The following is a 21,454-nucleotide window of genomic DNA, read 5'->3' as shown; positions in this document are numbered from 1 at the left end:
CTTCTTTATTATTAAATAAACATGGATTGCAATAGCCACGCTGCATTTTGGTCCGATCCTTGCTACACCTCCTCGTCCGAGGAGGAGATAGAAGAAAGCCGTTACACTTAGGTAATACTGCATAAAATGGAGCAAGGATGTGCACTTTTTGTCCTGGATACAAAAGGTTATGTTTGGGGCCAATACAATACATCACTCAGTATCACTCATCATATTTTCAAGTATGGTGGTGGCTGCATCATGTTATGGATATGCTTGTCATTGGCAAGAACTAGGTTTTTAAAAAAAGGAAAGGAATACAGCAATAAGCACAGACAAAATGTTGTCTGCCTTCCAATAGACACTGGGAGACAAATTCACATTTCAGCAGCATTAACCTAAAACAAGTCCAAATCTACACTGGAGTTGCTTACCAAGACGACATTGAATGGTCCCGAATGGCCTGGTTACAGTTCTGACTCAAATCAGCTTGAAAATCTATGGAAAGACTTCAAAATGGCTGTCTTGACTCATACTGTTAATACTTACGTAAATGAGTAATTTCTGTATTTCATTTTCAATAAATTAGCTAACATGATATGAGCAGGAGATACAGAGGAACCTATAAGTCACTTAAACAAATTTTTAAAAATATCTTATTTTATCCAATTGTTTGTCCTCGATTTCAGTGTTTAAATTAATACATTTATGTTGGACAGATTCTCTGTTGGCTGGAATACCTTTTTGAGGGTACACTGATGCCAGTTTATCTGTGTTGGCATTGGCATGTCTGTAGAATGTTTGTGAATAAAGATGGGTGTCCCGCTAGCGGGACAACTTCCTGTGAATCTGGAGGGTGCGCAATTCAAATGACTAATCATAAAAATTATGGATATTAAACATTTAGGAACAGACAAGTGTCTTATATCGGTTAAAAGCTTAAATTCTTGTTAATCTAACTGCACTGTCCGATTTACAATAGGCTTTACAGCGAAAGCATACCATGTGATTGTTTGAGGATGGCGCCCCACATCAAAGTAATTTTCCACCAGCACAGGTAGCACAAATAGCGATTAAATATTCACTTACTTTTTGAAAAAAATCCTCTTTGTCCAAAGGGTCCCAGCTATAACATGTAGTTTTATTATGTAACATCTTCTTGATATCCCAAAAAGTCTGTTTAGTTGGCGTCGTTGATTTGAGTAATCCACTCGTTCAACATGCCAAGATAGGAATGCAAAAATCTTCCCCTAAACTTTGTTTCAACAAGTCAAAATACGGTTCTATTTAATCCTCAGGTACCCTAAAATGTAATTAAACTATAATATTTCATACGGAAAGAAGTATGTTCAATAGGAAAATGATATTAGCAGGTCCTCTTCCTCGCGCGCTTGAATTTCCAAGTCTGTATCCCTGTGGTATCCCTGTGGTAAAACATATTATTCTTTCTCATTTTGGGAGAAACAAGCCTGAAACCTTGAACATTGAGTGCTGAAACACAGTGGAAGCCATAGGAATTGCATCCTGCTAGATTTCAGAATGTCCCTTTACTTTCCATTGTAAGAGCATGGGCTCAAAATAAAAATGTCAGTTTGGTTTTTCTCCTACCATATAAATTGGGTTATAGTCTCCTACATTATTTTAACATTTCTACAAACTTCAAAGTGTCTTCTTTCCAATGGTACCAATTATATGCATATCCTGGCTTCAGGGCTTGCGCAACAGGCAGTTTACTTTGGGCACATCAGTCAGGCGGAAATTGAGAATAAATTAATGTGAGTTAGGAAACATAAATGCACGGCTTGAATCAAGATCTGGTGACGAGTCCAGAGGGGACAATAGGAAATCAAAATATTTTACTCCACCAGATGTCGCTTCAGAGAAATGCCTAGGTGAATTCCTAAATTGGGGTATGAAAGCTGTATGGAATGGGTGAATATTATAAATTGTATGGCCAAATCTACAACAAGACAATTCGTGTTTTTATTTATTAGTGTTATAAGGATGTAATGTGTTGTTTTTTAACACTAAACTTTAAGTCTAACATGATAGTCTAAATAATAATTCAAATAACTTAACATACAGCATTGAATAATTTCTTTAACTTTATTCTTGCACATTTCACTTGTTCTGTTTCCCCAACATATCAATACGAAATTAACTTGCTTTATGAGCTACTTTAAATAATTACATTTATATTAAATGCATAAGCTTGCCTAATCTACTGGGGGTGAAACCCAGTGCTTGACTTGGTCTGAAATAAGTGCTGGCAGGGGCACAACTTTGGTTTTAGAAGTGAGAGGGGATCCCCACGTCCCCAGTGAAAGTTGTGCCCCTGGGTGCTGGTACTAATTTTGGGTGCCAGCACTGCACTAAGGTGCAGGAGAGCCACAATACTTTTGAGCTAATATTCTGTAAGTGGGACAGGAGCTCAAGCAGTAGAACATTTTAGGTGCCGGTACTCAGCTCCAGTGTCCTCCTGCCCAAGTCAAGCACTGGTGAAACCTGAAAACATGCACTCAGACCACAGCAATTTTGACAGCGGAAATGAGGCCAACTTTTTTCCATGTAGAGTTTCATCTATGTGAAGCCAGAAAAGCCAACCAACAGCTGGCTACAAACATGTCCTTATCTCTGTGATATGCAAAATAAAAGTCCTGCGAATAAACGGCATACGAACGTCATAGTATTGGAGTATTTTATGTTACATTCTCATTAAACATGATTATATATAGGCTATACGGGTCATTTCACCAACAAGATGCCTTTTGGGTAGTGTAATTTGGTCAAATCATTTTATTTTACCTAATTTTAACATTGTCAATCAATCAAATGTATTTATTAAGCCCTTTTTACATCAGCCGATGTCACAGCATTGTCATAAAGAGCACATGTTGAAATTCATAAAAAAGCATTTCTTCCCATCTCAAGAGGTTTCAAATTAAGAACAATTACTATAGTAAGTGTCAATTAAAGTAACAGGGTTGAAGTTTTCATCTTAAATCAGCCATAACTCCCCTTCTGACAGGTGGAATGGACGCTTCTTCAACATAATGGGCTATTTGAATGCAAGCTTCACAAAAAATGTGGAATTGTTAAAACATGTCTAGCCTATCTATCTATGGGTATCAGGTTTGACATGTTTATGCCCGACCTGCTCAGTTTTCCACCACAAAACACACGGAAATGGCCAAAAGGAGTAGAACCAGCTCACCTGCTTTCACACTATGATTTGACTACTTATTAATTAATGTTCAATGTTTCTTTTGAAAAAAACGAATTATGATTTTTTTCCCCCACCATATTAAAATGAGGGTTGACTTTAAAATGAGCGACAAACCTAAATTAATCACTAATCATGTGAAACAAATAATCTTCAGTAATGTCAAAGCAACCAAGTAACTAACTAGGGCTTTACAATTATGGTGAAAGCCTGGGGCCATTTTTTGGTTAAGTGGTTTAAAATCTACCTAGAAGTCCATAAAAACTGGAGGGACATGTCAAAATGCTGACAGTTGTGGCTGCTTTGCGTGATGTATTGTTGTCTCTACCTTCTTGCCCTTTGTGCTGTTGTCTCTGCCCAATAATGTTTGTACCATGTTTTGTGCTGCTACCATGTTCTGTTGCTACCATGCTGTTGTCATGTTGTGATGCTACCATGCTGTGTTTTCATGTGTTGCTGCCATGCTATGTTCTTGTCTTAGGTCTCTCTTTATGTAGTGTTGTCTTTCTTGTCGTGATGTGTGTTTTTTGTCCTATATTTTATTAAAAAGTATATTTTTAATCCCAGCCCCCGTCCCCGCAGGAGGCCTTTTGCCTTTTGGTAGGCCGTCATTGTAAATAAGAATTTGTTCTTAACTGACTTGCCTGGTCAAATAAAATAAAATAACATTTGGCCCATGTAACAATGTAAAAATATATATATATTTGAAGAGGGGGGGGGGGGGGGGCCTCTGAAATGGCCCCAGATTATCCGGCCCTGGATTTTTCCATGGGCTTGACACAGATATCATTTTCGTTCTCTATTGAGTTTTCAGTGGAGGCTGGTGGTAGTAGCTATAGGAAGGCGGGATCATTGTATTGGCTGGAATGGAATAAATTGAACGTTATCAAACACATCAAACATATGGATTTGTTTGACAATATTTTTGAATCCTTTCCATTTATTCCATTTCAGCCACCAGCCTCCTCTGAGTTAGATACTGATTATGCAATAGTAAATAAAATAACTATTTCACCAGCAATTATTTCACCAACAATTTATAAGAATGTCTGAAATGTCATTAATGAATCGTTAAGAATTCACAATTAATTTCACTGCCGTTTGTACTTTTTCTTTATTTTTTTATTTTTTTTCTGTCTGATATCAGCTGATGTACGAAGGGCTATATAAATACATTTGATTTGATTTTGATTTGATTTAGGTCCGTACTTTTATTTTGAAGGTGTTGCTGGAACGTCACCCGGAACTGATCACCACGATATTGCTAATGTTGCTGGTGTCACATCAGTCAATTTCCTTCCTGAAAGTTTGTAGCCTGTTGCACGCATTCAAAATGAGAGAGAAAGCAACGGGCTTTTGGGCATGCAGGTACATTTTAAATACATATTTATTATTATTTACCGAGGTTGGTTTTAGTTATTATAAATGTTTCTCAACGCATATGGGTTATGCTACGTCACATTTTTGGTACGTCGTCGTGCTACGTGTGCTCATCCAACAAAATAACAGAGAACGTAAGTATGTTGTCAAGAGCCGTGTCAAATTTGGTCTTGTTTCTGTAGTGCTCAAAACATCAATCGTTAGAATAAGTGTCATAAAGAATATGGTGGCTTGCTTGTAGTTAGTTGTTCAGAAAGTATTTTCGGGAAAGGTTGATAACGAACTCCAAATGTGTTTTACTGTTGATAGCTATCTAGTGTACTTTTCTGGATGACATTTAAAGAGCTGTCCTCTCCATCACTGAGGCGAGGACTTGTTGCCACTACTTTGGGTAGTTTCTTGCAAAGCATTTTGATAGCTAACTAGCATACTTGTTCTCAGAAAGACTACCACGTTAGACCACGAACTGGATTTATTTATTTAGTTAGTAAAACAGCCAACCTTGATGAATGGTGATGTAATACTGTTTTTACTGAAACACAATACCAGAAACATTACACCAGGGCACGTTCAGTGCAGTTCTGTAACGTTATAGTTATGTAGAACTCATTTCCCTCTGACATGTTCAATAAGGAATCATTTCGATTTGTAACATTTGCCTAATGAACATGTCGTAAATGGACATGGTGCTGTCTGAACTCCAGGGTCGCATTCAGAAGGGTGAAATATAGTGAACTATGCAGATAGACATGGCATTTAAAAAAACTCAGCTGGCACAATTCTTACTTGTCAGGCATACATTTGCTTGCTAGAAATGCGTTTTCTTCTACATTTTGTTTATCTGAACGCTCTACAAAATCTTGCCCTGTTAAACAAAATTTTGCAACGGTGAAACCTACTGAAGATAACCAAGCAGCACAAAATAGCCTACACCCATCCTCCGGTTGCTCAGAGGGTGGTTGTATACTGTGCTACTGCACAAGCCTGTCAATTTCTTAAAATAGGTCACTTGCTGCTTGGGGTCACATACAAAGATCAGTGACACACAAAGATCACACTTGGTATCTGATCCAAACTTAATATCCCTTGGGTTGGCTTGGACTGGCTAATCAGCGTCCTCCCAAAAACTATGGGTGGGCTAAGGCTGGATTTTCTCTCCACTAGAAGTAGACTACTCCGTAGAGGCTCCACAGCCACTGTGAATTCACCACACACTGCGCAGAGGGCTCCTCTGCTTTGATGAAATGCGGAATTTCTAGGCCTAATTATGCAAGCAACAGTGATATTTCACTAAGGAGAACGCTTGGTGAAGTGCAACCCATTTATTTATTTTTGTCACATACACTGGATAAGTACAGTGGAATATGTTCTTTTACAGGGTCAGCCATAGAAGTACGGTGCCCCTTGAGCAAATGGGGGTTAAATGCTTGCTCATTGACAGGTTTTTCACCTTTGTTGGCTCGGGAATTCGAAACCACGTTTCGGGATACTAGCCCAACACCACTAGGCTATCAATGGTTGCATGCCACATCATCGACTGACATTTCTATAACATTATGCAGTTAGTTGGTACTTAAAATACCTATTTAGGTGTTGTAAGATCTGTCTGGCGTCAGCAACGTTTAAGCATAGGAACCCCAGTCTTAGCTAGAAAACTCAAGTTGGCAAATGCTACACTTTGGATTACATTTGGTCTTCTGATTGGTTGAAGGTGAACTGACATGACATGAACACGACATTAAACTAACTGACTATTTTTGTAAAAAATCTGAGCGATAATCAGTTTGGATACCAGGCTATACCAGACCCACCAAACATGAGCAAATATACAGTGCATTTGGAAAGTATTTAGACCCCTTGACTTTTTCCACATTTTGTTACGTTACTGCCTTATTCTAAAATGCATTAAATTGTTTTTTACCTCCTCCATCTACCCACAATACCCCATTAACGACAAAGCAAAAACAGTTTTTTAGAAATTTTAGCAACAAAGAAAGATAACATTTACATAAATATTCAGACACTACTCAATACTTTGTTGAATCACCTTTTAAGCTGCTGCTACTCTCTGTTTATTATCTATGCATAGTCACTTTAACTCTACATATATGTACATATTACCTCGACTAATCGGTGCCCCTGCCCATTGACTCTGTATCGGTACCCTCTGTATATAACCTTGCTATTGTTCTTTTACTGCTGCTTTTACATTTTTTGTTCCTTTTGTTTCTTATTTATTACTTACTATTTTTTTACTTCACACTTATTTTTCTTAGAACTGCATTGTTGGTTAATTAAGGGCGTGTAAGTAAGCATTTCACTATAAGGTCTACAGTACACCTGTTGTAAACTGGTCATCTCTGTATACCTGTCGCAAGACCCACTGGTTGATGCTTATTTATAAAACCCGCTTAGTCTCACTCCCCCTATCTGAGATATCTACTGCAGCCCTCATCCTCCACATACAACACTGTTCTGCCAGTCACACTCTGTTAAAGGTTCCCAAAGCACACACATCCCTGGGTCGCTCCTCTTTTCAGTTCGCTGCAGCTAGCGGCTGGATGGAGCTGCAACAAACAACTGGACAGTTTTATCTTAATCTCTTTATTCAAAGACTCAATCACGGACTCTCTTACTGACAGTTGTGGCTGCTTTGTGTGATGTATTGTTGTCTCTACCTTGTTGCCGGTTGTGCTGTTGTCTGTGCCCAGTAATGTTTGTACCATGTTTTATAGGTGCTACCATGTTGCGTTTCTACCATGTTGTCATGTTGTTTCTACCATGCTGTGTTTTCATGTGTTGCTGACATGCTGTGTTGTCTTAGGTCTCTCTTTATGTAGTGTTGTCTCTCTTGTCGTGATGTGTGTTTTGTCCTAATATAAATTGTCCCGATCCCCGCAGGAGGCCTTCTGACTTGCCTAGTTAAATAACATAACATTTGGCTCATGTGACAAATAAAACATTTGATTTGATTTGAAGAGGTTGGCCTCTAAAAGTAAAGATCAGTGGTCACACCCCTCCACACTTGGTATCTAATCTGAATATCCCTTGGGTTGGCTTGGACTGGCTAATCAGTGTTCTCTCAAAAACTATGGATGGGCTAAGGCTGGATTTGCACTCCACTAAAAGTAGACTACTCTGTATAGGCTCCACAACCTCTGTGAATTCACCACACACTGCACAGAGGGCTCCACATGGAGATTTCAATGCATGGCAGAATTTGTAGGCCTTATTATGCAATCAACAGTGATGTTACACTAAGGAGAACTCTTAGTTTCACCTCAAAGAAAAGTGGAAAGTGTTGTTTTACAGGGTCAGCCATAAAGTACGGTGCCCCTTGAGCAAATCGGGGTTAAATGCCTTGCTCATCGACAGGTTTTTCACCTCTGTCGGCTCAGGAATTCGAAACGGGGAACTTTCGGGTTACTGGCCCAACACCACTAGGCTACCAATGGTTGCATGCCACATCATCGACTGACACATTTCTATGACATATTATGCAGTTAGCTGATACTTAAAATACCTATTTAGGTGTTGTAAGATCTGTCTGGCATCAGCAACATTTAAGCATAGGAACCTCGATCTTAGCTAGAAAACTCAAGGTGTCAAATGCTACCCTTTGGATTACATTTGGTCATCTGATTGGTTGAAGGTGAACTGACATGACGTGAATGCTGCATTAGGCTAAGTGACAATTTTCTTTCTGAATTCTATGTTAGCACGACTCCTAATTTGATCTTGCTAGTTATCTAAGTAAGTGGCTGAATTAATAAGTTTGACAGGGCATCATATTAATATGGTGTACAAGGCATCGTATTGGGTTAGCTTTCTGCAGTGTTTGAGAAGTCAATGTCCTTTGGATGAGTTCTGTACAGCTGCCACTGCTATCTTGATTTCCTTGTGTTTTTTTCTTCCGTGTCTGATCCTCCCCTCCCCCTCTTCTCCAAGCAGAGCAGTAATTTGTATCTATTAGGCCTATAGGCTACTCATCTGAAAGCTCACACATTTCACTGTAGCCTAACCAATAACCTAAAGGTCAACATATTTATTCTATGGAAATGTTGCTTAACTTGTAGCCTAGGCCGGGCTGCGTCATGTTTAATTATAGAATATCTGTAGGCCTACTTGAAGCACAATTTCTGCCTAACTTTTAGGCTTGTTGAGCAATTACAAAAAGCAATATCATCATATCCTATTTTTAGGTCAAGTTGATATTTTCTAAATAGCAACTGACATTGATTGGCTTTATTAATTTTTGCGTAAACTGTGAGCAAACTGTAAAAATGCAGAACTGACAAACGTTTCGTACAAAATAACAAGAAAACAATTAACACATGGCAAACATAATACAAACACTTAAATATATAATAGGCTACAGAGCATTTCTTCTCTTGATGGGAAATCTGTATTTAAAAAAACCCAGATTACAATAGATTTGAGCTACAGTGAACTCTTTTTAGCTTATTTTCTGTAATAATTTTCAGCACGGGACAGCTCCTGTAACGACAGTTAAGTTCCACTTTGTAACAAGTACACTGTGTGGTGTTTTGGGAAATGGTTGTGACATCGTCAGACATTGACTATTAACGATGCATCGTAAAAATAATGTGTAAGGGCCTCCCGGGTGGCGCAGTGGTCTAGGGGCTTTTTTGTGCTTATTTCTGGGATCATTTTATTATAGCTCATGAAACATGGGACCAACACTTTACATGTTGCGTTTTATATTTTTGTTAAGTATTCACACCCGAGTCAATACATGTTCGAATAACCTTTTGGCAGCAATCACAGCTACACTATATATACAAAAGTAGGCGGACACCCCTTCAAATTTGTGGATTTGGCTATTTCAGCCACACCTGTTGCTGGCAGGTGTATAAATTTGAGCACACAACCATGCAATCTCCATAGACAAACATTGGCAGTAGAATGACTTTAAATGTGGCACCGCCATAGGATACCACCTTTCCAACAAGTCATTTCGTCTCTGCGAGAGCTTCCCCGGTCAACTGTAAGTGCTGTTATTGTGAAGTGGAAACGACTAGGTGCAACAACGGCTCAGCCGCGAAGTGGTAGGCCACACAAGCTCAGCACTCGGCGGTCCTGTTCTGTAAAGCGTGTAGCGCGTAAAAATCGTCTGTCCTTGGTTGCAACACTCAATACCGAGTTCCAAACTGCCTCTGGAAGCAATGTAAGCACAATCACTGTTTGCTTCATGAAATAGCCCGGCAGCTGCACACAAGCCTTATATCACCATGCGCAATGCCAATCATCAGCTGGAGTGATGTAAAGCTCGCTGCCATTGGACTCTGGAGCAGTGGAAATGCGTTCTCTGGAGTGATGAAGCGCCCTACACCAATTGGCAGTCCAATGGACTCATTTGGGTTTGGCGGATGCCAGGGGAACGCTACCTGCCTGAATGCATAGTGCCAACTTTAAAGTTTGGTGGAGGAGGAATAATGGCCTGGGGCTGTTTTTCATGGTTTGGGCTTGGACCCTTAGTTTCAGAGAGGGGAAATCTTAACGCTACAGCAAACAAAGACATTCTAGACAATTCTGTGCTGGGAAGGTCCTTTCCTGTTTCCTCATGACAATGCCCATGTGCACAAATAGAAATGGTTTGTTGAGATCTGTATGGAAGAACTTGACTGAGCACTGACCCCAACCCCATCAAACACCTTTGGGATGAATTGGACCGCCGACTGTGAGCCAGGCCTAATCGCCCAACAACAGTGCCCAACCTCAATAATGCTCTTGTGGCTGAATGGAAGCAAGTCCCCCACAGCAATGTTTCAAAATCTAGTGAAAAGCCTTCCCAGCAGAGTGGAGGTTGTTATAGCAGCAAAGGGGGAACCAATTCCATATGAATTTCTCATGATTTTGGAATTGATGTTTGACAAGGAGGTGTCCACATACTTTTGTTCATGTAGTGTATGTTTCTTTTTGCGTAAGTCTAAGATTGCACACCTGGATTGTGTACTGTTTGCCAATTATTCTTTAACTTCTTCTAGCCTTGTCAAATTGGATGTTGATCATTACTAGACAACCCTTTTCAAGTATTGCCATAGATTTCAAGCAGACTTTAAGTCAACTCCAAGCAACTCCAGTACAGATTTGGCATTGTGTTTTCGGGTTATTGTCCTGCTGAAAGGTAAACTAATCTTCAGTGTCTAGTGAAGCAAATTTTCCCTCTAGGATTTTTCCTGTGCTTAGCGCCATTCCGTTTCTTTTTTATCCTGGGAAAACTCTCCTGTCCAAAACAATTACAAGCATACCTATAACATGATGCAGCAACCACTATGCTTGAAAATATGAGGAGTGGTACTCCGTAATGTGTTGTATTGAATATGCCCCAAACTAGCATTTTGTATCAGGACAAAAAGTTAATTGCTTTACTACATTTTTTTTCTTCATTACTTTAGTGCCTTGTTGCAAACAGGATGCATGTTTTGGAATATTTGTATTCTGTACGCTTCATTCCTTTCACTCTGTCAATTAGGTTAGCATTGTTGAGTAACTACAATGTTGTTAATCCATCCTCAGTTTTCTCCTATCACAGCCATTAAACTCTGTATCTGTATCGTGAAATCCCTGAATGGTTTCCTTCCTCTCCGACAACTGATTTAGGAAGGACATCTGTACCCTTTGTAATGACTGAGTGTATTGATACACCATCTAAAGTGTCATTAATAACTTCAACATGCTCAAAGGGAGATTAAAAGTCTGCTTTGTCTATTTTTACCCATCTACCAATGGGTGTCCTTCTGTGCGAGGTATTGGAAAACCTCGCTGGTCTTTGCTGTTGAACCTGTGTTTGAAATTCACTGCTCGACTGAGGGATCTTCTAGATAATTGTGTGTGTGAGGTGCAGAGACGAGGCAGTCATTAAAAATAATGCAACATGTGACATAAGCACATTTTTACTCCTGAATTTATTTAGACTTGCCATAACAAAGGGGTTGAATACTTATTGACTCAGGACATTTCAGCTTTTCATTTTTAATTTGTACAAAATTTAAAAAACGTTCCTCTTTGACATTATGGGGTATTGTGTGTAGGCCAGTGAAAAAACATCAGTTTAATCCACTATAAATTCTGTCTGTAACACAGCAAAATGTGGAAAAAGTTAAGGGGTGTGAATACTTTCTGAAGGCACTGAAGATATAGTATAGGCTACAAAATAAACATTCCAGCAAATAGGCTGACCACACCGCTCGCGTTGCAAAATAAATCTAGGAATCTTTGTTATTCAATTATTGCACCCACACTGCTTGCGCGCGTCTGCGTTGCCAAGGGCTAAAATAGAAATTATTCCTATTTCTGACGCAGATCGCTCTGCAAGTCCTGCCTCTCCCATCTCCTCATTGGTTTTTATAGAAGCAGGTACCCACGTGCTGTCTCCTCATTGGTTATACCCACGTGGATGATTGAAAGATGAACTGTGTTGCCAGTCGGTGTATTAATACTATGAAAGTTTAGATGCCAATTACCATATAAATTCAAAGATGAAAAAGCCTTGAAGGAGGAGAGATGACTAGAAATTATTTGGTTGACCGTTTTATGTGTGGATTAATTATCGGAGTAGAGCTAACTAGCTAAATTGCCATAAATGTTTAATGCTTTTCGACCTGTCCCCAAATTAATGACATTGGTTCAGAGTTTGTTTTGATATTTTAACCTGCATGTCGTGATCGCATTTGGCGTAGGGGGACAAAATAAATGTATTCACGATGGTGCACAATGGTGCACGCGCGCTGCCGGTTTGGTTTCCGTGGGACCCGCCCAATGATGAAGATGAAGCATAGGCTACTCACCGGTGATGGCCGATGTGCTTGTGCCAATATCTCAAGATAAGTTACTTTGAAAAACAGTGCTTAAAATGTTTGTTTTTGATTAATCTTCTCTTTTCAGCAGTAGGCATTTGCATTCCAAATTGCGATTGTATTTAGAAATTTGTGAAAGGCAAACTGACAGCTGCAATCAACCATAAAAATATAAACCCTAGATGGCAGTCCCCATTCAAATCAGGGCTGGCAGCCATTGCTAGTGTACCCATGAGTTTAACAGTCCGTGTCAGGGTTAGAGGTTCCAAAATCCTTCTATGGATTATACAGTTGAAGTTGGAAGTTTACATACACCTTAGCCAAATATATTTAAACTCAGTTTTTCACAATTCCTGACATTTTAATCCTGATAAAAATTCCTTGTCTTAGGTCAGTTAGGGTCACCACTTTTTATTTTAAGAATGTGAAATGTCAGAGGGCATGATTTATTTCAGCTTTTATTTCTTTCATCACATTCCCAGTGGGTTAGAAGTTTACATACACTCAATTAGTATTTGGTAGCATTGCCTTCAAATTGTTTAACTTGGGTCAAATGTTTCAGGTAGCCTTCCACAAGCTTCCCACAATAAGTTGTGTGAATTTTGGCCCATTCCTCCTGACAGAGCTGGTGTAATTGAGTCAGGTTTGTTGACCTTGCTCGCACACACTTTTTCAGTTCTGCCCACACATTTTCTATCGGATTGAGGTCAGGGCTTTGTGATGGCCACTCCAATACCTTGACTTTGTTGTCCTGATGGCCACACAGTTCTAGTTTTGTTTCATCAGACCAGAGGACATTTCTCCAAAAAGTACGATCTTTGTCCCCATGTGCAGTTGCAAACCGTAGTCTGGCTTTTTTTATGGTGGTTTTGGAGCAGTGGCTTCTTCCTTGCTGAGCGGCCTTTCAGGTTATGTGGATATAGGACTTGTTTTTACTGTGGATACAGATACTTTTGTACCTGTTTCCTCCAGCATCTTCACAAGGTCCTTAACTGTTGTTCTGGGATTGATTTGCACTTTTCCCACCAAAGTACGTTCATCTCTAGGAGACAGAATGCATCTCCTTCCTGAGTGGTATGACGGCTGCGTGGTCCCATGGTATTTATACTTGCGTACTATTGTTTCTACAGAATAACGTGGTGCCTTCAGGCATTTGGAAATTGCTCCCAAGGATGAACCAGATTTTTTTTCTGAGGTCTTGGCTGATTTCTTTTGATTTTCCTATGATGTCATGTGGAAAAATTACTTGTCATGCACAAAGTAATGTCCTAACCGACTTGCCAAAACTATAGTTTGTTAACCATAAATTTGTGGAGTGGTTGAAAAACGAGTTTTAATGACTCCAACCTAAGTGTATGTAAACTTCCGACTTCAACTGTATTCTATGGCCACAATGCATCAAGCTGTTCTATATTAGGTGTGAGTGCTTCCCAAATTGCGGCCTTCCCGACTTTAAGTGCTCGTTATAAAACTTAATCCACAGCCAGTTTTTGAGAAGCTATTGTTCCTCTGTTGCTAAATTATGCTCTCTGGTGTAGTAATTTGAATTATGTTATTTATTTCTGTTTAGACACGAGTAATATCATTTTGTGGGAAATATTTTTTTGGTCTAATTTTGCCCAAATTATTTTAATTTATCATTAGCCCCAAGACCCCTACTTCACGCTGCTATGCTTTTGATTCGAACAAAACCATCCGTACCTATTTGCCCGCTGTAGAAGTGCTCAGAAAGTGACTTTTTGGACCTGAATGGCAGAACATTCGCGGTCCTCAATGTTGACCCATTTTACATACCCCACTGTACTATGAGACATCCATATATTCATCAATGGAAAATATAAATGTTTGAGAGTTGATATCATTTAAAAGCTTATAAACCGGCTTGTCAAACTATTGTATAATTTTCCACATAAAAATGTTTTTAATAAAAGTATGTAATTTGTTTAACCTTTTAACGTCAATTAGTGCCTATTTTACATCATCTAAGGTTTTTGTGTTGTACCCGCCATCAGCTGAGACAACATGCTCATGTTTAATAAATGTAAAAAATGTCAACATTCAAGATGGTTGGAGGGCCACACTTTGGATAATGTTTTATTGAATGGAATATCTGTTTTTAAATTATACTGTCAATCCTCCATAGGAAACCTATGGAAATATAGATAATAGAATATACATGACAATTTAACTTGACATTCAATGGTAGGTGGACCGGCAGTCATCTTTGTGGTAGTAATTAGAAGTAAGAATGTACATTTAAATATCAATGGTTATATCAAGATAATCCATCCACCTGACAGGTGTGGCATATCAAGAAGCTGATTAAACAGCAGGATCATTACACAGGTAAACCTTGTGCTGGGGACAATAAAATACCACTCTAAAATGTGCAGTTTTGTCATGAAACACAATGCCACAGATGTCAAGTTTTAAATGAGTGTGCAGTTGGTTGTTGACTGACTGTTGTCAGATAATTGAATGTTAATTCCTCATTTTGGAGAATTTGTCAGTACGTCTCACTGTTCTCACAACCGCAGACCAAGTGTTACCACGCCAGCCCAGGACCTCTACATCCGGCTTCTTCACCTGCGGGATCATCTGAGACCAGCCACCCTGACAGCTGATGAAACTGTGGGTTTGCACAACCAAATAATTTCTGCACAAATTGTCAGAAACCGTCTCAGGGAAGCTAAAATGGCTGCTTGTCGTCCTCACCAGGGTCTTGACCTGACTGCAGTTTGGCGTCGTATCCGATTTCAGTGGGCAATTGCTCACCTTCGATGGCCACTGGCACGCTGGAGAAATGTGCTCTTCAGGGATTAATCCCGGTTTCATCTGTACTGGGCAGATGGCAGACAGCTTGTATGCCGTCGTGTGGGCCAGCGATTTGCTGATGGCAATGTTGTGAACAGAGTGCCCAATAGTTGCGCTGTGGTTATGAGCAGGCATAAGCTATAGGCAACAAACAAATAGCATTTTATCGATGGCAATTTGAATGCAGAGAGATACTGTGATGAGATCATGAGGCCCATTGTTGTGCTATTCATCCGCCACCATCACCTCATGTTTCACAAAGATAATGCACGGCCCCTCTCACATGGGTCTGTACACAATTCCTGGAAGTTGAAAATGTCCCAGTTCTTCCATGGTCTGCATACTCACCAGACATGTCACCCATTTAAGCATGTTTTAGATGCTCTACAGCGTGTTCCAGTTCCCGACAATATTCAGCAACTTTGCACATCGATTGAAGAGGAGTGGGATAACATTCCACAGGCCACAATCAACAGCCAGATCAACTATATGCGAAGGAGATGTGTCGCGCTGCATGAGACAAATGGTGGTCACACCAGATACTGACTGGTTTTCTTATCCACGCCCCTACTTTTTTAAAAGCTATCTGTGACCAACAGGTGCATATCTGTATTCCTTGTAATGTGAAATCCATAGATTAGGGCTTAATTTATTTATTTTGATTGACTGATTTCCTTATGAACTGTAACTCGGTAAAATCTTTGAAATTGTTGCATGTTGCGTTTTTATGTTTGCGTTTATATTTCAGTGTAAATCCAGGAAATTGTTTGAGTTCCTTCTGTGCGTCTAAAGTATAGCTACATTGTGTTGGGCTGAGCTTGCATTGTTGTGCGTAAAGCATGTTGAAGGACTGGGGATTAAGAGTAGACTTTATGGCTCCTCTGCCAAAGAGGAATCAACTATACTGGTAACGTACCCAGAAGCTACTAGAGAGGTAAAGAAATGCTCCAGTTGCCAATACAATATACTCCACTAGTAGCCTATACTATAGTTTACGACCACTTTAGATTATTTCTTTGTATGGACAAAGAGTTGACACAGAGAACTGAACACAGCCTACGTATCCCATCCCTTTCCTACATAGCCTACACCAATATGATGTCGTTGCTGTATGTGGACTTCAAGCTGGCTGGTGTGCACTTCAGCTTCCTCTCTGGCTCAGGGTATTGAACTGTATGGGAGCTGGCTCCCACAGTTTCCAGGCTAGTCTAGGGGTAGGGTTTCTGTTGGAGCTGGTTGCCAGGGCAGGGCAGGGTTTCCTGTTCCTGAGATTGCTGCCCAAGCAGAACTGGCCGCTAGAGTTATCTTTTGTCTCAGTGAGTCTGCCACCTGGGTTCGTTCCCTCCCTCCCTCAGAGACCCAGGCCATTTTGTGGCTTTTACATACTTCTCTGTGTGCCCAGCTTGTCAGTGTTTTCTTCTTTCCTGAAAACTCCTTGTATTCAAACACCAAACTAGTGCAATATGGAGAATCAACAACAGAATTTTGGATTGGATTCAAGTTATCGTGTGATAACGGGGGATTGACTACTTTAACAGTTACTTATGTAGCCAAAGAATAGAGGGAGGTTTCTCTTGCTAAAAACAGCCTTAGTAAAACAGTCAACTTTATCTCTGTGTCATGGTATGTTCAAGGTGAGTGTTTGTCATCTGCCCGGGATAAACTCTTTACTGGGCCCACTGCAGCAGGCTTGAGGATGTAAACAAGTCAGTGAGGGCTCTTTTGTCTTCTCCATGCCCTAAAGTAACCGCCGTTCCCACCGGGGCTAACAAGAAACACTGTAGTGTGTGTGTGTGAGCACAGATATGACCTCAGATATCTAAATAGGTCCGCGCTGCAAGAGGGCATCCACTAGGGCTGATAATATCACATGATGACACTGCTGTGTATGTGTAGGGTTGTCTCTGCTCTGCCTCTGGTAAAACATGATGGCACAGTGAGTATGGACTGTTGGTGACCCAGGCAGGAGGGTTTGGGTAGTGTCACTGGGCACACGGCTGAGCCCAAAGAGAATGAGTCCGCCAGGGCAAGGCAGGCACACTGGAGGAGAGGAAGTGTTTGTTGCAGTGCTGGAGGCTGCTGAGTCATGACTGAGCTGGCTACGCTGATAGAAACAGTGATCTAGGGGCCAGCGACAGGGGTGGGAGTGCCAGCGGGAGCATGCGTACAGGGGTTTTGGGTGGGGAGGAAGGGTAGTGGGGCATTGATGGTTGGTGACGCAATATATCTGGATGCTACCTATGCCTCTGACACACATTGAAGTGACGCCTCAGACTCCTATACATTATATAAAAAACATGGTTTGTTAGTAAGCCAAAACAGAAAAAAGTGGGGCACTCAGTCAAATTTAGGTTAGAGATTTCAGTCCAAGAGACCACACTGTTTTTTCCCCCCCTCCATGCATGGCTGGGCCACTCCCCCTGATTCTGTGGTTTCTGTGATCTGTTGAGAAAGGTTCGCCCCCACTTCCTCTAGTAGACCTTACTCTGCTGCGAAGGTATGTAACGAGGAAATTATTGTTTAATACACCATGTAAGTGCGTAACTCCAGCATTGGGTTGTGTTGCTTTTTGATGTTGGGAGCCATGTTGAAAAATAAACCCTAGTCAGAGATTGTCTTTTGAAAAAAATTCCGTTCTCAGAAGGGTCATTGAATGTCTCTATTTTGGTGAGATGGATGCATCAGTCTATTGACCCATTACTTAAAGGAAGCGTCCAGTGATTTGTTTAATTTCCTTATTCCGGTTAAAATGTGTATGAGAGTAGAAAGCTGAGGTTTGATCACTGCACCCATTGGTAAGGCAACTGGTACGTTATCTCATTTGATTGAAAAAATGCCACAGCATGTGACCTTTCGGTTATTGAAGGCAGTTGGAGACTTAGACGTTAGACTTTTTTCCACAAAAGCAATGAATTCTGGCTAAAACCGTAAGGTTTATACAATATCACAATTAAGCTCAGAATGTTGGCGTTTCATAGGCCTTGGTCTTCTGTCTCGAGGGAGGGAGAGGCCACAGATGACTGCCTAGTGTGTGTGTATTGGCAACAGTAGTCTACAACATGGGCTCTCGTCTTGAAAAAGGAGAAGCCTCAGTTGTTTGCAGCATCCATTGAGAAATGCTAAAGCCAACTTCCTCTATCTGCACTTCATTCACTGTCACATTACTGTATTGGCTCCATTCATGTGGCCTTCTTCCTCTGTAAAGAATATGAAACTGATTTGGACTTAATCTAATCAGGTTTTATTGTCCCTCCTTTTTAGTAACTCAGGTTTATATTTTTTTATTGAACCTTTTATTTAACTAGGCAAGCCAGTTAAGAACAAATTCTTATTTAAAATGACGGCCTACACTGGCCAAACCCGGACGACGCTAGGCCAATTGTGCACCGCCCTATGAGACTCCCAATCACAGCCGGTTGTGATACAGCCTGGAACCCCTCTAACACTGAGATGCAGTGCCTTAGACCGCTGCGCCACTCGGGAGTTGAGGTGTAATGAAGTTGTTCTCAAGGTAGGCTAGCAGGATACTTTTTCCTTATGCTTGCTGAAAGCAAGAACACTAGACATCTCACCCTCTTTTTATTATTTGCATTTCAATGGTCATAGAAGTACATAGACTTACTTTGCTACAACAATTACTTCAAGACTAGCAAGCACACACTTATTTTTTTATTTTTTTTAAGGATATATGCTTTAATAGCTTGACTGAGGCTACTTTATATGGAAATAAAATCAGAAATCTGCTCTCCTTTCCAAATGTCCGACTACGTGTTGTGTATCATACCATACCCTTAGACTTCCAAAGGTCTTGGATTTTGGGTGCACAGAGGTCCTTAATGATAGTTGAAGGTTTTAAGTTTGATTTGAATAGGCCTTGGATCTATATCAATAGATTTTTTTCAAATGTAAGTGAATGTATTAAAATGGCCCCTATTAATAATACATCTCTTCCCTCCCCTGTCCCCCCAACACCTTTTTAATTTGTAGTGATTCTCAGCTGTGCTGGTTACTGCAATGAATGGTGACACTATCCATCAGGCGACAACCACAGCTTCCATTGCAGCACCGTGTGGCTGGAGGGAATTCTGCGAGTTGCATGCCATAGCCACGGCCCGGGAACTAGCCAACCACTACCGTAACTTTGCCAGGAAGAGGCCAGAGCATGATGTCATCCCACCGGACAGCTTCTCCAAGCAGTTCAGCGAGCTGTTCCAGCAGCACTTCCACAGCGAGGTGGCCGAAAAGATCCCTACATTGGCCCCTTCACACATAATGGGCCAGCTCCGCATCACCTCCTCCTCCGGGGTGCAAGACTACCGGGAGGCGGGCCAGCCTGGCGCCCCGGCCCTGTTCACCGTGCTGGACCCAAAGCCGAAGCACGGGGTGGTGGAGCATCCCCTCCAGTGTTCATCAGCCAACCCAGGGGTGCGAGCTCGAACTCCCGCCCGGAGCCACAGCCAGGAGGAGGTGTCTGTGTCGGAGCGGCGGCCTGTGTCTGAATGGTACACCCCCACCTCACCCTCCTCCGCTGCTGCTGATGTCACACACTTCTCTGTCAGCCAGATCAGGCAGAGCGTGCGCTGTCTTCTTAAGGAGCCCCTGCCCCCACCTCAAGACCTGCTGTCGAGAGGGACGGGGGACAGGGGAATAGGAGGGACTCTGGACGAAGTGACGGCCTTATCGTTGTCAGCGTTGACTGTGAACCCCTCCCCCGAGACCACTGCCTCTGCCTCGTCCATGGCGGTCCACCTCCTCGACCGTCTGGCCAGCAGGTTTGGCAGCAGGCAGAGTGTGAAGCGCGGGCCGCAGGCTGCGGGCAGCTGCAAAGAGGGGCAGCTGAGGTACCTGGTGGTTGACGACACTATCTCGGACACGCAGCATCGCTGGGAGCGCTGCCGCCTACTGGTGAGGAAGATCAGAGACGGCCTAGCAGGAGAGAGGTTCCAGCTGGAGCTCTATGACCCCCCCAAGGTAAAGACCCCTGGTCCCAGCTGATGAACTGGGCTCTCCCCTTCTACTATCACATTAATCTGGCTCTTTCTGATGGGATTTTATTGAATTAAACTGGGCTTCACCTATTATTGGCAATTGCTGCTGCAAGAGCACTGATAATTTGGAAGTGATGTTTAGGTTGCTCTACCTAAACTCGCTGTCAAATACAGGTGATCTAAAGCTTGACATAAACATTTCAGTTCAGCTGGCATGGTCCTTCTCTGAGCAGTAACCATATTGGGCTCTCATCGAGTGTTAACTTTGTAACTACAATAGATGTACCCTAAGGGGTACTATAGACACACACATTAAGCACATTGCTTATATTTACAACAGCAGTATAGCCTACCTAGCTGGCATGAAAATAAACCGCGGGGAAAAGTGTCCTCCATTCGCTATTTAAGTGCATAGATGACATCCCACTGACCTGGTTTCGATACAGGTGCATGATAATGGTCCATTCTAAATCAAAACAACTTTCACACATAAACTTAGCAAAAAAAAGAAACGCCCTCACTTTCAACTGCGTTTATTTTCAACTTACACTTAACATGTGTAAATATTTGTATGAACATAACAAGATGCATAAACTGAACAAGTTCCACAGACACGTGACTAACTGAAATTGAATAATGTGTCCCTGAACAAAGGGTCAAAATCAAAAGTAACAGTCGGTATCTGGTATGGCCACCAGCTGCATTAAGTACTGCAGTGCATCTCCTCCTCATGGACTGTACCAGATTTGCCAGTTCTTGCTGTGAGATGTTACCCCACTCTTCTACCAAGGCACCTGCAAGTTCCCGGAAATTTCTGGGGGGAATGGCTCTAGCCCTCACCCTCCGATCCAACAGGTCCCAGACGTGCTCAATGGGATTGAGATCCGGGCTCTTCGCTGGCCATGGTAGAGCACTGACATTCACGCACAGAACGAGTAGTATGGCTGGTGGCATTGTCATGCTGGAGGGTCATGTCAGGATGAGCCAGCAGGAAGGGTACCATATGTGGGAGGTGGATGTCTTCCCTGTAACGCACAGCGGTGAGATTGCCTGCAATGACAGCAAGCTCAGTCCGATGATGCTGTGACACACCGCCCCAGACCATGACGGACCCTCCACCTCCAAATCAATCCTGCTTCAGAGTACAGACCTCGGTGTAACTCTCATTCCTTTGACGATAAACGCAAATCCAACCATCACCCCTGGTGAGACAAAACCGTGACTCGTCAGTGAAGAACACTTTTTGCCAG

The 21,454-nt window shown here is 41.6% G+C and overlaps 1 protein-coding gene across 3 annotated transcripts in view; it reads left to right on the top strand.

Moving 5' to 3' along the window:
- Positions 1 to 4,481: 4,481 nt before the first annotated feature.
- The window catches only part of LOC139390133 (SH2B adapter protein 3-like), a 60,204-nt gene continuing 43,231 nt past the window's right edge, over positions 4,482 to 21,454 (top strand). Inside the window, exons 1-2 of one of the 3 annotated variants that reach the window (XM_071137321.1) lie at positions 4,482 to 4,570; positions 19,204 to 20,187. In XM_071137321.1, the coding sequence (XP_070993422.1) occupies positions 19,231 to 20,187 (957 nt within the window). In that variant the 5' untranslated portion in view covers positions 4,482 to 4,570; positions 19,204 to 19,230. Of the gene's footprint in view, positions 4,717 to 15,011; positions 15,034 to 19,203; positions 20,188 to 21,454 lie in introns of those variants that run through there. The other 2 variants (XM_071137320.1, XM_071137322.1) reach the window with 2 other exon arrangements.

The sequence above is a fragment of the Oncorhynchus clarkii genome, chromosome 30 (genome assembly GCF_045791955.1).
Source record: "Oncorhynchus clarkii lewisi isolate Uvic-CL-2024 chromosome 30, UVic_Ocla_1.0, whole genome shotgun sequence".
Taxonomy (NCBI): Eukaryota; Metazoa; Chordata; class Actinopteri; order Salmoniformes; family Salmonidae; genus Oncorhynchus; species Oncorhynchus clarkii.
The sequence above is the reverse complement of the archived record's forward strand: the minus strand, read 5'-3'. Positions and strand labels throughout refer to the sequence as shown.